Source organism: Schistocerca piceifrons, chromosome 8 (assembly GCF_021461385.2).
Source record: "Schistocerca piceifrons isolate TAMUIC-IGC-003096 chromosome 8, iqSchPice1.1, whole genome shotgun sequence".
Taxonomy (NCBI): domain Eukaryota; kingdom Metazoa; phylum Arthropoda; class Insecta; order Orthoptera; family Acrididae; genus Schistocerca; species Schistocerca piceifrons.
The window spans coordinates 303,083,274-303,098,692 of NC_060145.1; the positions used below are offsets into that span (position 1 = coordinate 303,083,274).

At 40.8% G+C, this 15,419-nt stretch overlaps 1 protein-coding gene across 1 annotated transcript in view; it reads right to left on the bottom strand.

The window, feature by feature from the left end:
- The window catches only part of LOC124712287 (radial spoke head protein 3 homolog), a 465,651-nt gene extending 463,987 nt beyond the window's left edge, over nucleotides 1-1,664 (bottom strand). Inside the window, exon 1 of the mRNA XM_047242581.1 lies at nucleotides 1,546-1,664. Within this exon, the coding sequence (XP_047098537.1) occupies nucleotides 1,546-1,664 (119 nt within the window). The remainder of the gene's footprint in view (nucleotides 1-1,545) is intronic.
- Nucleotides 1,665-15,419: the final 13,755 nt, after the last annotated feature.

Genomic DNA, 15,419 nt, shown 5'->3' on the forward strand with positions numbered 1-15,419 from the left:
GTATAAGAGATTTCTCAAATCTCGGAAAAGCATACATTTTCAGTATCACTTTATGCGTTTGCTCGTTTACTAGTCGATAGTTATGAATATTATGTTATTTGTGATAATAAAAATTAGTAGACTGCCAAATAACATTGTAAATTTAATAAGAGTTCATCCGATTACACGTACTTTTCCCATTATATCAACTACCATATAAATAGTAAAGAAAATGACTGTGTTGAAAATAAAAAAAAATTTAAAAAAAATAAAAACAGACGAACGGGACTCGATCCAGTGATTACGGATCTTCAAGGCTAACCACTCGTCTGCCGCCGCTTCATGGTAATAAATGGCCACGCACAGGTATATATTTGATGACCGAAATTATCTTGCAATTTTCTCAATAATGCTTGAGAAGTACGCGCTACTGCTTACACATTTTGTTGTCCTCGTGGAGTACTACGAGTGTACCAAGTTTGCAGTAAATCCGCGTTCCAGACGTCGTGGCCTCCCCTTGTCAGTTGTCCGACCGCAAAATGCCGAACCTCAATGCTAAATGAAATGTCGCGCTGTTACGAATACTTACGAGAATGACCGAACAAACCCGAGTGACATGCCGGGTCTTGGCCGTCACACGGCCCACACACACTGCACGTGTGAAGTTTAGCACGCCATGGCCGGCCCTGGCTTAGACTACCTATGGGAAGTAATAAGCTCTGAATTGGCTATAACAATTAGATGAGTGAACCAAATATCATATCTCTTTGAATTAGCACTTGAAGCTTGCTAAACTGAAACAGTAGGATAGCAGTGGAGGAATAAACATTATTCTTGCCAATTTAAGGATGATAAGTGTCGTGCACTTCACGCAGATGTTGAGCTCAGCAGTTAAAAGAAAAACCATTTCTCTACGAACAATTACTAAGCTACAGGATATTTTCAAAACGCCTCCTTGAAAGTAAACGACATTGCAGGACAAGTAAAGCAGAGATGGAATTGAAACTAGACGAACATTATGCTTCGAAAGCAGGCACTAGTCAGAAGTATGCCAAACGACTCTTTTGCAGATATACTAATCTGTTTAAAACCGTGATACATTTTTTCGTGGTATAAAATCTCTTGTCACAATGTTGAGAAATCCAAACATAAAACCGACAGAACACTATTAATCACGCAATATAGTGACAAATAAACGGAAATCTTGATGTTCTGTGAGCATTAATGAAAGTTTTATGTAATGTAAAATCATATTACACCAAGTCGGAAAAATATACATTTTATTTTATTTGTATCTTGCTGCTCATGTGATGTTTCCCTTAAACATCTGTATAATCAGCTACTGATTGGATAAGGAAAGTAATATCTCTGTCAGGCAGTCAATTGTTCTGTGCGATAGGTCGAGAGTTTGAACAAAACAAACAATGTACACGTTTTTAGGGATGATTCCTCCATCTGTAGCTACAACTATATGAAACGGTAGCAGCACATAACACTTTAATAGTAAATGGAATACTTAATAAGAGTGTTTACTAACTGGGTGAGAAAATATAGCTTGGTACTCACTGAGGAGGTTGCCTGTACTTCTTATGGTAGGTGAGCAACGCCCGCGGTTGACTGGCGAACGTGTACGTAGGTGAACCGGACGTCGCATTCGGTCGCATTGGAGCTTGCACGGGACTCATTGCGGCCACAGCATGGATTCGATTGTAAACACAAAGATCGCAATAACTACAGGCTCTCGGTTTGCCAGAACAACGCTCCCGCCGCCACTTTGTTTACACGTAATTGCCACGGCAACGCACCACGTGTTTCCAGCAACGGCTCAGAGATGGCGCAGCGATCGGAACCTATCGCGCAGCCGAGCGTCGCTCCGATAGGCTTCCGACAGTGAAATCTAATTCTGTTTGGATAGGTAATAATGCGCTGGGAATTTTCTTCACCCAATTCCTTTGCTGTGAAATGAAATAAGTATTGCTGAGTAGAAAGAAATATTAACCGTTGAGTCTTGTTTCTGTTAATGTTCCACATCGCCTGTTAAGGTTTGCCAGATACTAAGATTTGTTTACAGTGTGACTGGCTTAGAAGTTATTCCCAAACGTGTTCAAGGACGAAGATGGCCATTCAAGGTGCACGAATCGATGTCAGTTTTTGACAAAAGCTGACCTCTTTCACGAAACAAGTCTTCTATCTTTAACAAGTTCGCAGCGGTTGGAAATCGTGTGTTGATGAATGTTAATCAGGGCTTTGCCTCTTTTATATTTCAAGTTCGTTGCTATTCATGTTATAGTTAATTACCTCATAAACGTAATTATTTACCATACTTCTTAACACTAGCTATGTTTAAGAAAAAACGTCGCTATATAAAAGGACTTGTTCAGGAGAACGGGTTTCGTGTTGCATTTAAAATTTACTTTGCTGTCACACGTTTTATGTTTGTTGGCCAATGGTATGAGAATTCCATAACTAGCCGGCCGCTGTGGCCGAGCGGTTCTAGGCGCTTCAGTCCGGAACCGCGCGACTGCCACCGTCACAGGTTAGAATCCTGCCTCAGGCATGGATGTGTGTGATGTCCTTAAGTTAGTTAGGTATAAGTAGTTCTAAGTTCTAGGGGACTGATGACCTCAGATGTTAAGTCCCATAGTGCTCAAAGCCATCTGAGCCAATTCCGTAACTGCATATTAACACCACTCAGTAACTAGTCCTTCATTAAGTTCAGGAGCTATCCATTCCCTTCACGAGACACGTAGATCACAACGTGAGAAATAATTCAGTTTCGTTTTGCTTGTTAGTGCCGTCCTGTGCACATAACAGAACAAGATTTCAATTAATCGCCAGTAATATCAGGAAACATATGCCTGTGAAATACAGGGTGCTTATCGAACGGAGATCAGTACAAAATTAATTTATTTGTTACAAAAAATGGAATCTTTTTTAGAATTTTGAGATTGTTGTAACTACAAATACCACTGTCAACTAATCACCTAATGTCAAGAGCTTTTTCCCAGAGGTATTAGATCCGTAAACAACATAATAAAACAAATTTTCTCAGAGTCACAGAATTGACGTATATTTTAACGTGGTGGTGGTAAGTTCCTATGGGACCAAACTTCTGAGGTCATCGATCCCTGGGCTTACACACCACTTAATCTAACTTAAACTAACTTACACTAAACCCAGCGAGGTGGCGCAGTGGTTAGACACTGGACTCGCATTCGGAAGGACGACGGTTCAATCCCGCGTCCGGCCATCCTGATTTAGGTTTTCCGTGATTTCCCTAAACCAATCCAGGCAAATGCCGGGATGGGTCCTCTGAAAGGGCACGGCCGACTTCCTTCCCCATCCTTCCCTAATCCGATGAGGCCAATGACCTCGCTGTCTGGTCTCCTTCCCCAAACAACCCAACCCAACCCCTAACTTGCACTAAGGACAACACACACGCCCATGCCCGAGAGAGGACTCGAACCTCCGACGGGAGGAGCCGTGCGAACCGAGGCAAGGCGCTGAGAACACGCGACTATTATAATGTGTTTTGAATTCTAAGATCAATGTGGCGTCTGCTAATGCTGTTTTCATGCCTGTCGTGAACTGGGAAAAATCTGATGACTTTCTCCTCTCGTGAGTTTCTTCTCCTGTGGTGCGAATCTGTCAAAATATCTGTTAAAGGTAAAGGCGCAAATATGGACACCATGTATTGTTTTTTACTTAAAGATGTTTTCTTTTGGAAAATTTCTAAATTTCTTACCTTCACTAACAGTTATAACAAGTTCATTGAATGATAGGAAGCAAAATAATGATTAATATGAATTACTTCTGTTTCAAAAGAAGATTCATGGAAAGCTTGTAAAGTATCACTAATAAAAAGCAGGTACAAATATTGGCCCTCCCCAGAAAGGTCACAAGAATCTTTTAAAATATTTCAATAAAGCTCGTAGAAAATCATAAAACAGTCGACTAGTCTACAAAGAGAAGCCTGTTTGTTTAAACACTTTAAATGAACATCGAGTCAAAAATTCTTTACAGATCTCGCAAACTTAAATGGCTCCTTCATCCCCGACGCATTCTAAGCGTGCCCACATTTGGTACATGGGACATTTAACCCACATTGCTGCGCCAGTGTCTTGAAAGGTCTTTTCGTCACCATAGCTGCAGACAGCATGGCTCAGGTCTGGTGTATTTCCGTCGTTAATATACAGGTAATTATCGCTGTCCACAAGTAGAGGGTCGAAGCAATCTGTTGAAGCATCGGATCGTTTCGTCGGCGGAACTTTCTTTTTCTGAAGGCCATTTGTCTCCCCACTCCCGTCCCCTAACCAGCCTCCAGCACCGAGAAAGCACGACGACCTCTTCTTGAGAGCACTTCCGTCAAGTGATTTGTTCAACTGATCTTTGTATGGCGTCCAGTGAGAAGTCTGGTGGTTGCAGCTTTGCGTCCCCGTGTAGGGACAAGAGACAAGTCGAACAGAGAAACTGTATTTGCCGTACCTATCGAACTTTGCGGAGTTTTAATGAGAGCCCATATTTATACCAACCCACCTAAGAAAGCTGGCACTTACCGCATGTAACCTAGAGAAGTGGGTGCTTCTAAAAGTACGGTAGCTAAGGGTTATGATTTCCGATATCATTGTCAAATTTCTTCTAACCATGAAGACACGAAAAGAAAACCTTTTCACTTACCTGTCAGAGGTTTGCAGCCTAGTTTGCACAATAATCGACGCTATATCCGCAGCTCGTGGTCGTGCGGTAGCGTTCTCGCTTCCCACGCCCGGGTTCCCGGGTTCGATTCCCGGCGGGGTCAGGGATTTTCTCTGCCTCGTGATGACTGAGTGTTGTGTGATGTCCTTAGGTTAGTTAGGTTTAAGTAGTTCTAAGTTCTAGGGGACTGATGACCATAGATGTTAAGTCCCATAGTTCTCAGAGCCATTTGAACCATGTTTGAACCCGGGCCCTTAGGATTGACATTCTGTTACGCTGACCACTTTCTTCTTGTTGCATTTGTTTTCGTTGTTGATCGTTGTGTTTGATTGTTGAGGACGTAATATGACTTCCGTTAAAGTTCGTCTGTTGATCCTTTCTCTCAGTTTTTTTTTTTTTTTTTATTGCAGAGGCCAACCAGCTCTCTAACCGAACACGCTGAGCTACCGTGCCTCAGCTAACAGGGGCGGACAATTGCTCACTGATATCTTCCATCAGCAAGTGTTCTCGTTTACAGTCCTGGCCACCAGTTAGCAGCACCTCCCACACCCCTTTATGGAGGGGTACCCACATTTACATCTTTGCCCATTTTTACACACTTCTCGTCTTCATATTATACATATTTTACTTCATGTTTCAGTCTTTAAAAAATCACGTTGAATGATCACGTGCTGAACAGTTCTAGAGCACTGTACTGTACCCTTCCAAAACGGAACTCACCATGTCTAAAGCAGTCACTGATTTATACATCATCACTCACAGGAAACCTTAACAGCAGTGTACTCGAATGATTAACAGTGAGTACTGGCCAGGGCTGACCTGATAGTGTGCACCGGAACTACACACCAAAAGCGATAAGCAGTGACGCACCCAACTGAAGCAAGCCCCTCGTTGTAGCAGCGAGTCACTTGATGAGTACACTACCTGGTCAAATGTATCCATAAACCTATTACTGGACATCAATACATGGTGTGTCCACCGTTCACCTGTATGACAGTTGGAACTCCGCTGGGAGCATTCCCGATGAGGCATTCGATTGTCTGTGGATCGAGAAATGGAAGGCCATTCTTCTTCATGAGCCCAAACCAGAGAAGATAGTGATGTTGGACACTGGGCTCGGAAGCGAAGTTGACGTTCTAATACATCCCAGAATTGTTCAGTTAGGTTCAGGTTGGGACTCTGGACAGGCCTGTCCATATGAGGTATGTTACTGTCCGCAGACCATCGCCTCACAAATGATGCCTTGTGACAGAGTTGCTCTGTCACGCTGATACAGTCATCGACTCCGAACTGTTCTTATTCTGTACACAACACACAATGCTGTAATATGTGTACATATATTTCCGCATCTAGCGTTTCCTTAAGCGTAGTAACGGTAGCACACCCTAACCACGAAAAACAGCGCCAACAATAACACCAGCTCCTGCTACTTTAAAGCTGGCAGTACGCATGTTGGCAAGTAAGCAGGTCCTTGCATCCGTCAAACCCAAACCGTCCTATCTGATAGCTACGGGATACAGTGTCAATCATCACTGCAAATGTCCGCCCCGATAGCTGAGTGGTGAGGGATTGCCGTCCTACGGGGCCCAGGTTCGATTCCCAGATGGTTGGGGGATTTTCTCCGCTCAGGGATATATTGTGATCTCTCAAAGGCTTTTGATTGTGTGACTCATGAAATTCTTCTAGATAAGCTTAAGTATTATGGTATGAGTGGGACAGTGCACAAATGGTTTAATTCATACTTAACTGGAAGAATGCAGAAGATTGAAATTAACAGTACAGGTACTCTACAAAAACCAGCAGCGTCCTCTAACTGGGGAGGTATAAAGAATGGTGTCCCACTGGGTTCAGTCTTGGGTCCCTTATTGTTCTTAATATATATTAAAGACTGCCACTCTATATTCATGAAATTGCAAAATTAGTTCTTTTTGCTGATGATAAAAGTATAGTAATCACACCCAAGAAGCAAGAATCAGCTGAGGAAACTGAAAATAATGTCTTTCAGAAAATTATTAAGTGGTTCTCTGCAAATGGACTCTCACTAAATTTTGAGAAAACGCAGTTAATACAATTCTGTACAGTAAATGGCATAACACCATTGATAAATATAGACTATGAACGGAAGTCTGTTGCTAAGGTAGAATACTCAAAATTTCTGGGTGTGTGCATTGATGAGAAATTGAATTGGAAGAAACACATCGATGATCTGCTGAAACGGTTAGGATCAGCTACTTATGCTATTAGCGTTATTGCAACTTTTGGTGAAAAATATGTCAGTAAATTAGCCTACTATGCCTATTTTCATTCACTGCTTTCATATGGCATCATATTTTGGAGCAAGAGAGAATGTATTCATTGCACAAAAGTGTGTGTGTGTGTGTGTGTGTTGGGGTTTATGGGTGCTCAACATCGAGACACAAAAGTGTGTAATCAGAATAATAGCTGGAGCCCACCCAAGATTATCTTGCAGAGATTTATTTAAGGAACTCGGGATATTCTCAGTACCTTCGCAATACATATATTTACTTACCTAATTTGTCATTAATAACCCATCCCATTTCAAAAATAACAGCGAAGTGCATAGCTACAACATTAGACGAAAGGATGATATTCGCTATTATGGGTTAAATCTCACTTTGGCACAGAAAGGGGTGAATTATGCTGCCACAAAAATTTTTGGTCATTTGCCAAATAGTATTAAAAGACTGACAGCATTTAAAAGCAAATTAAAAGAATTTCTGAATGACAACTCCTTCTACTCAATAGATGAATTCTTAGATATGAAGTAGTAACTGTAAAAAAAGTTACTTAATTAATTATTTTGTGAAACGAAAACTTATGTTAAAGTGACACGTTCCACATCATTACGAAATGTCGTATTCATGAACTAAGAAGCAAGGATTAATGTATGTATGTATGTATGTGTTGTCTTCATCATCATTTCATCCCCATCTGGCGCACAGGTCGCCCATTGTGGCTTCGAATGTAATAACACCTGGACCAAGGTGGTCGGACCTTTCCCGTTATGGACCTTCCAACCAATGACACTGTAAGTAGGCTGCTTAGGTGTTTATGTTGATAACATCACGTAGCGCTCTGTATGAAAATCACTGGCTGTGCTGTGTGCAGTCCAGTAGGCTGTTTAGGTTTTTATGTTGGTAACGCCACGTAGGTAAATACAGGGTTATTACAAATGATTGAAGCGATTTCACAGCTCTACAATAACTTTATTATTTGAGATATTTTCACAATGCTTTGCACACACATACAAAAACTCAAAAAGTTTTTTTAGGCATTCACAAATGTTCGATATGTGCCCCTTTAGTGATTCGGCAGACATCAAGCCGATAATCAAGTTCCTCCCACACTCGGCGCAGCATGTCCCCATCAATGAGTTCGAAAGCATCGTTGATGCGAGCTCGGAGTTCTGGCACGTTTCTTGGTAGAGGAGGTTAAAACACTGAATCTTTCACATAACCCCACAGAAAGAAATCGCATGGGGTTAAGTCGGGAGAGCATGGAGGCCATGACATGAATTGCTGATCACGATCTCCACCACGACCGATCCAACGGTTTTCCAATCTCCTGTTTAAGAAATGCCGAACATCATGATGGAAGTGCGGTGGAGCACCATCCTGTTGAAAGATGAAGTCGGCGATGTCGGTCTCCAGTTGTGGCAGGAGCCAATTTTCCAGCATGTCCAGATACACGTGTCCTGTAACGTTTTTTTCGCAGAAGAAAAAGGGGCCGTAAACTTTAAACCATGAGATTGCACAAAACACGTTAACTTTTGGTGAATTTCGAATTTGCTGCACGAATGCGTGAGGATTCTCTACCGCCCAGATTTGCACATTGTGTCTGTTCACTTCACCATTAAGAAAAAATGTTGCTTCATCACTGAAAACAAGTTTCGCACTGAACGCATCCTCTTCCACGAGCTGTTGCAACCGCGCCGAAAATTCAAAGCGTTTGACTTTGTCATCGGGTGTCAGGGCTTGTAGCAATTGTAAACGGTAAGGCTTCTGCTTTAGCCTTTTCCGTAAGATTTTCCAAACCGTCGGCTGTGGTACGTTTAGCTCCCTGCTTGCTTTATTCGTCGACTTCCGCGGGCTACACGTGAAACTTGCCCGCACGCGTTCAACCGTTTCTTCGCTCACTGCAGGCAGACCCGTTGATTTCCCCTTACAGAGGCATCCAGAAGCTTTAAACTGCGCATACCATCGCCGAATGGGGTTAGCTGTTGGTGGATCTTAGTTGAACTTCATCCTGAAGTGTCGTTGCACTGTTATGACTGACTGATGTGAGTGCATTTCAAGCACGACATACGCTTTCTCGGCTTCTGTCGCCATTTTATCTCTCTGCGCTCTCGAGCGCTCTGGCGGCAGAAACCTGAAGTGCGGCTTCAGCCGAACAAAACTTTATGAGGTTTTCTACGTATCTGTAGTGTGTCCTGACCATATGTCAATGAATGGAGCTACAGTGAACTTACGAAATCGCTTCAATCATTTGTAATAGCCTTGTACATTGTTTGTTCTGTATCCAAATCTTTCATTTGCTGACTATGCCTATCAGTAGTTAGTGCTTTCAATAGTTAGAACCTTTTGTTTAGCTGGCAGTAGTGGCGCTCGCTGTATTGCAGTAGTTCGGGTAACGAAGATTTTTGTGAGGTAAGTGATTCATGAAAGGTATAGGTTATTGTTAGGCAGGGCCATTCTTTTGTAGGGATTTTTGAAAGTCAGATTACGTTGCGCTAAAAATATTGTGTGTCAGTTTAGTGTTGATCAGAATTAGTGAAGAGAGAAATGTCTAAGTACGTTCAGTTCTGCTCAGCTGTTTGAAAATCAAATTACGTGAGAGGTTTATCAGCCCTGTAAATCACTAATTTTTGAAAGGGGATGTTACATATGTCGACCCTTAGCCGAGGATACCTCACTGGAATCTTCTGATTTTTTCTTGTAGTTTGTGTAATTAGTGTAGCTACTGTTTATTGCTAGCGCGTTATTATAGGGAGAATTTCCTTTGTAGTTGTAGTTTTTTATTATTGTACAATAAAGCTATTGTGGCATGCACGTAGATTTGCACAAAGTATTTCGCAGCTGCGCTTGCAATTAACGAGATATTATTTTCAGTGCTATGCTAATGTGTTTTCTTCTTTTTGCTCTTCAAATTGTGCTTTTTTTGTTATCGTGTGAAATACGTGATAATTATGGGGTGTGAGAAACGTAACACTAGGCTCCAAAGTAAATTGAGAAATGATAGTGACGACGAGCGTAGCTTATCAGCACCACCGTTTAATGAATTAACAGACATTCAACGTAGTAATTTGGCAATTGTGCATAGGGAAATGGAGCGGGCGGCAAATAATGGTGTAGACAGTGAAACAATTAGTGAACAGGGTTGCATTATCGATCGATCGGTCGGCAACAGCTCGCCTCAGGAATCCGAAATGACAGGACACAATCTTGCAAATACTGTAGATTCAGGTTTTGGGTCCTCACCGTTTTCTCAAATAAGTCAGTTTACATTTTCTGTTTGTCAAAATGTGAATGTTGCCAGTGCAAATGCACTGCCGAAAAGCATAGATGAACAGATTCCAGACACTAATACATCATTATTGCAATTAATGCAACAAATGAAACAAAATCAGAGACAAACACAGCAAAAGTTAGACACAATGGAACAAAATCTTCAAAAGTTAGACACAATGTAACCACACCAGAGACAAGCACAGCAACAGCTTCAAATGTTAGTCTCAATGGAACAAACGCTTGAACAAACACGTGAAGATTTAACTGCAGAGTTACTTTAAATCGAATATAAACGTCAAAAAGTCTGTAATGACGTAACAACACAAATTTATGAGCATTTTTTACCTATTTTTTCACGTCATGAAAATGCATTACAGAATCACGAAGCAGCAAACTGTTGTTCATGAAAATCACGACACTTTGGAAACTAAAATTGACTTAGTTGCATCTATTGATTCGGTAACACAACATGCAAAAACTCAGGAAAACTTAAAGGACACAGTAGATACGATTTCAACACAAATGGACACTCTGAAACTTGGTTGAGAAAAACACACTGAGGAAATCAGTTCACTATCAGAGAAAGTAGCCGAACTTTAGGATCAGTTCACTAACTTATCTACAAAGGTAGATGATGATCTGAATGACACAGAAGAGTATGAACAAATTAGAAAATTCAAACAAAATCAAAATCAAGAGAAATGCGGGAAGTACAAGATCAGTTGACACAGGTAATACAAGAATTACGTATTTCGAGGACACTCGCGCTCCAATATGGGAAGAGGGACGTAGAAATACGGAACAGCCACTTCGGAAATTATGAAAGAAACTGGCGAGGTACACCGAATTTTGAGATGGAACCGCCGAAACGAAGTAACAATGACCGATATGCGACTCGCCGACATGATGATTTTGACTATAAGCTGTTCCTTACTACACGTAAATTCAAAACATTTAAGAATTCTGGCAACGAAATTCATCCACAAGCATGGCTTCATCAATTCTCTCATTGTTTTCCACCCAACTGGTCATTGCAGCACAGGTTAGAATTTATGTGTGGCTACTTAGAGAATGAACCAGCTGTAAGAATGCGATAGGCCATTCATGATTGTCACAGTGAAGGAGAATTTTATCATGCATTCCTCTCAGCATATTGGTCTCAAGCTACTCAAGACCGAGTAAAACATAGCATCATAATGATGAAACATTTCGAACATTCTGAATTTTAGTCTTGTCAAATGTTTTGAAGACATATTGCATAAGAATCAGTATCTTTCAAACCCATACAGCCCCTCAGAACTCATCTGCATTTGCTTAATCAAATTGCCTGAACATTTACGACATATTATTTTGGCAGGACTTTGCAAAGACGACATTGAAGCTTTTCAGGGACTGTTACAAGAATTGGAAATTGACACTGACAATCGCGGGACGTGAAAACAGGAACACAACAATTACAGGTCACACCCATCACAATTCCGCGAAGACAGAAATAATAACTGGACACGACAAGGCTATTCTTACAACGCAAATCGTGATCAAAACAGACACCACCCGTATGACAACCGTTGGCAGAGTAGTAATAATTACAGGGTAAGATCACCTGTCCCTGGTAATGACTATGACAGAGACAAAAAGAGAAACAGACTATATGGGAACCAAAGTAATTATTATCAAGGGAGACAGAATGAATTCAGACGCAACTATCCACCACGCAGCTACGATTCCGGGAGAAATTCTCCACATCATGACCGACAAACAAGAAACTATGGAAACTAACGACATAACGACAGACCTGAATTTCATCAGAACTGGCGGGATTCAAATAGGGGAGGGCCCTCTCGACAAGGTGAATTTATAGAAGTTATGTCTCCTAGTCCCAATAACGACGCGCGCCAACAAAGAGACAGTAGGCAATGACTCACACCGCTGGCAGCCACAAAACGTACTTTGATGCTGACGACGTAGCTGCCGTGGCTAGTAATTACGTAAAACTGGAAGACATTAGGGACATGTTACTCCAGGAACACGACGTAAAACATAACAACATTGCGTATCCTGTAATTCACATTACAGTAAATGACCTAAAATTTACGGCAGTACTTGACTCTGGCAGTCCCATTTCAGTAATTAGTGAAACAGCCTTTAGCAAAAGCAACGAATCGATCGATTGCCCCACACTTCCGTTGCGTAAGATCAAATTATAAGGTGCAATTTTTGGAAAAAGTGTAGATGTACGCCAACAAACCAACTTAGAATTCCTTTGTCAAAGCCACAGCTTCCCTATGAACTTTCTTATTGTTCCATTATTGTCGACGGAAATTATATTGGGAGGAGACTTTTTGAATGAATGCAAAGAAATCTTAAATTTTCACGATGCTGAAATACGTTTAGAGAAAGAAGGTAAGTCAATAGCTTTGAAACTTGAAGATTGGCTCTCAAACCATGACGAGGTAATTAATCGGCTTTAACCTTCTGTTAGACAACAGTTCGGAATTTTCGACGGAACTAGACACTAACAATCACTCTGCAAGTACTGACAGGGATGATATCGATGGCGTATTTGATACTAATGAGTTAATTCAGAATAAAATTCAAAGAAATGAGAATTGTAATGACACTGATAGGCAGGACCTTTTTGAGATTTTACAAGCACATTCCACAGTTTTAACTCACAAAACAGGAACAATCAAGGGATTTCAATACCAGTTTCGTGTTCGTGAGCATACTAAATTTTGTGTTAGACCATACGTAATTCCGGCACATTATAGAGACCGTGTTAGAACAGAAATACAATTTATGTTTGACGAGGGCATTATGGAGCCTGCACTAAGCTCATACAACAATCCATTAGATGTTGTTGAGAAGAAAAATGGATCGATCAGTCTTGTCTTAGATTCGAGACAAATCAATACTATCATCATTCCTGAAACAGACAGGCCGCAAACGTTGGAAGAACTTCTTCAAAATTTTAATGGTGTAAAAGTGTTGTCTTCTATTGATCTCAGATCCAGATTTTATAAGATCTAACTTTATCCAGAATGTAGAAAATACACAGCTTTCCTTTGTTTCAGCGTTTTCTATCAGTTTCGGAAACTTCCTTTTGGTTTGAAACTTTCTTCGGCAGCATTTATTCGCGGGCTAAATTCCGTATTACCTGAGTTCTTATATGTGGACGATATTCTAATGGCAGAAGCCTCATGGGAACAACATAATCGCATCCTCAACAGTGTGTTACATATTTTTGCAGAATCTGGAATTACAGTTAACCTGGAAAAGTCTGAATTCGGTAGGTCAAAGGTGAGGTTTTTGGGACATATTATTTCTTCTGAAGGCATTCCGCCGGATCCTGTAAAGTTAGAAGCAATCAGAGCCATTCAAGTTCCATCCACAAGAAACAAGTCCGCAGTTTTCTAGGTCTCGTAAATTTGTACCATCGTTTTCTGAATATGCAAATTCTAGTTACACCAAAACTTTGTTCTCTCACTGGAAAAAATGCTATTTGGAACTGGGACGAACAAGCACAGTTGTAATTCAATTCTTTGAAAGAAGCACTACTTAACACGCCAATACTAGCTCACCCAGATATGTCTCAAGATTTCTGCCTTAGCACGGATTCTTCTAAAGTCGGTCTTGGTGCCCATTTATTTCAAGAAGGCATAGAAAATGACACTACTGTTCAGAAAACCATTGCTTTTGCTAGCCGAGTGCTAAAAAAATCTGAAAAAAGTTACTCCGTTACTGAATTAGACACTTTAGCTATCGTTTGAGCATTTAACAAATTCCGTTTCTTTCTTTATGGTAAGCACGTAAAAGTATACAGTGATCATCGTGCATTACAACTTCTTATGTCTTCAAAATTAAATCATGACAGGTTAAAACGTTGGGCATTGTTTCTGCAAGAATTCCGCTTCACAATAGTCTACATTCCCGGCAAGGAGAACATTGTTGCGGACGCACTGTCACGCGTACCGGCTGGGCTTGAGGAAAGTAACACAGAAGGAAACCTCGAAAAAAATTTCAGTATTCTTTACATTCAGAAAGTCGCCTTTGAAAGCTTCATCACCACATCTTTAAAAGACATTTTCATGAACAAGATAAAGATCTGATTTGGAAAGACACGAAAAGTAAACGGCATGAAAAGACACCCAGACAGATTCGGAATAATTATCTGGTTAGAAACAACATACTCTTCAAACGCTGCACTGTTGATGACAAGCTATGGGTACTTTACATTCCTGACGATTTTGTTAATAAGCTCATCTGGTACATTCATTTCAGCTACGCACATTTTGGTCCAAGAAAATCGTGCTCCATTGTTTCCTATCATTCCTTCTAAATTAAAAGAATTTGCTGCTGTTGTTCTCTTGCGACCTCTTGTCAGAACACCGAATGGATTTTCGTACGTTCTTGTCGCTGTTGAACTTACTTCAAAATTTGTTTCTTTCACTCTATTACGTAAAGCCACTGATGGTCTGTATCCAACGGCTTTGTTAAAAATTTCTTATGTGAAGTAGCACACGTTAGTAAAGTCATTTCAGATAACGGTCCACAATTCAGATCTGCTGTCTGGTCACGCATGCTCCGGAATCATAAAATCAAACCTGTTTTTATTTCATTGTACTCACCACACTGTAACCCATCTGAACGGAATATGAAAGAGATCAATAACCTTGCAGACTTCGTCACAAAAAGCATCAGTATTGGAACAGATATTTACGCTTATTTCAAAACGTGCTGGATGAAATGCCTCATGACTTCACAGCTTCACGACCTATTCCTGTACTGAAGAATGAAGAACCACCGAACAGAATCAGAGAGCTTGAACCTTTTGCCAATACACCTAAACTTCGACACAAAGACATAATTGATTTGGCTATTAAAAATATAAATTCTACTTCAGACAAAAGGAGAAAACTACACGGTAAAGCAAATGCAAAGAAACTATATATTGGTCAGAAAGTTCTCATTAGAGCTCATTCATTGTCACGTAAGAAGAAACACTTGACTCACAAATTCTTTCTGAAACTTCCTGGCAGATTAAAACTGTGTGCCCGACCGAGACTCGAACTCGGGACCTTTGCTGCAGAGTGAAAATCTCATTCTGGAAACATCCCCCAGGCTGTGGCTAAGCCATATCTCCGCTATATCCTTTCTTTCAGGAGTGCCAGTTCTGCAAGGTTCGCAGGAGAGCTTCTGTAAAGTTTGGAAGGTAGG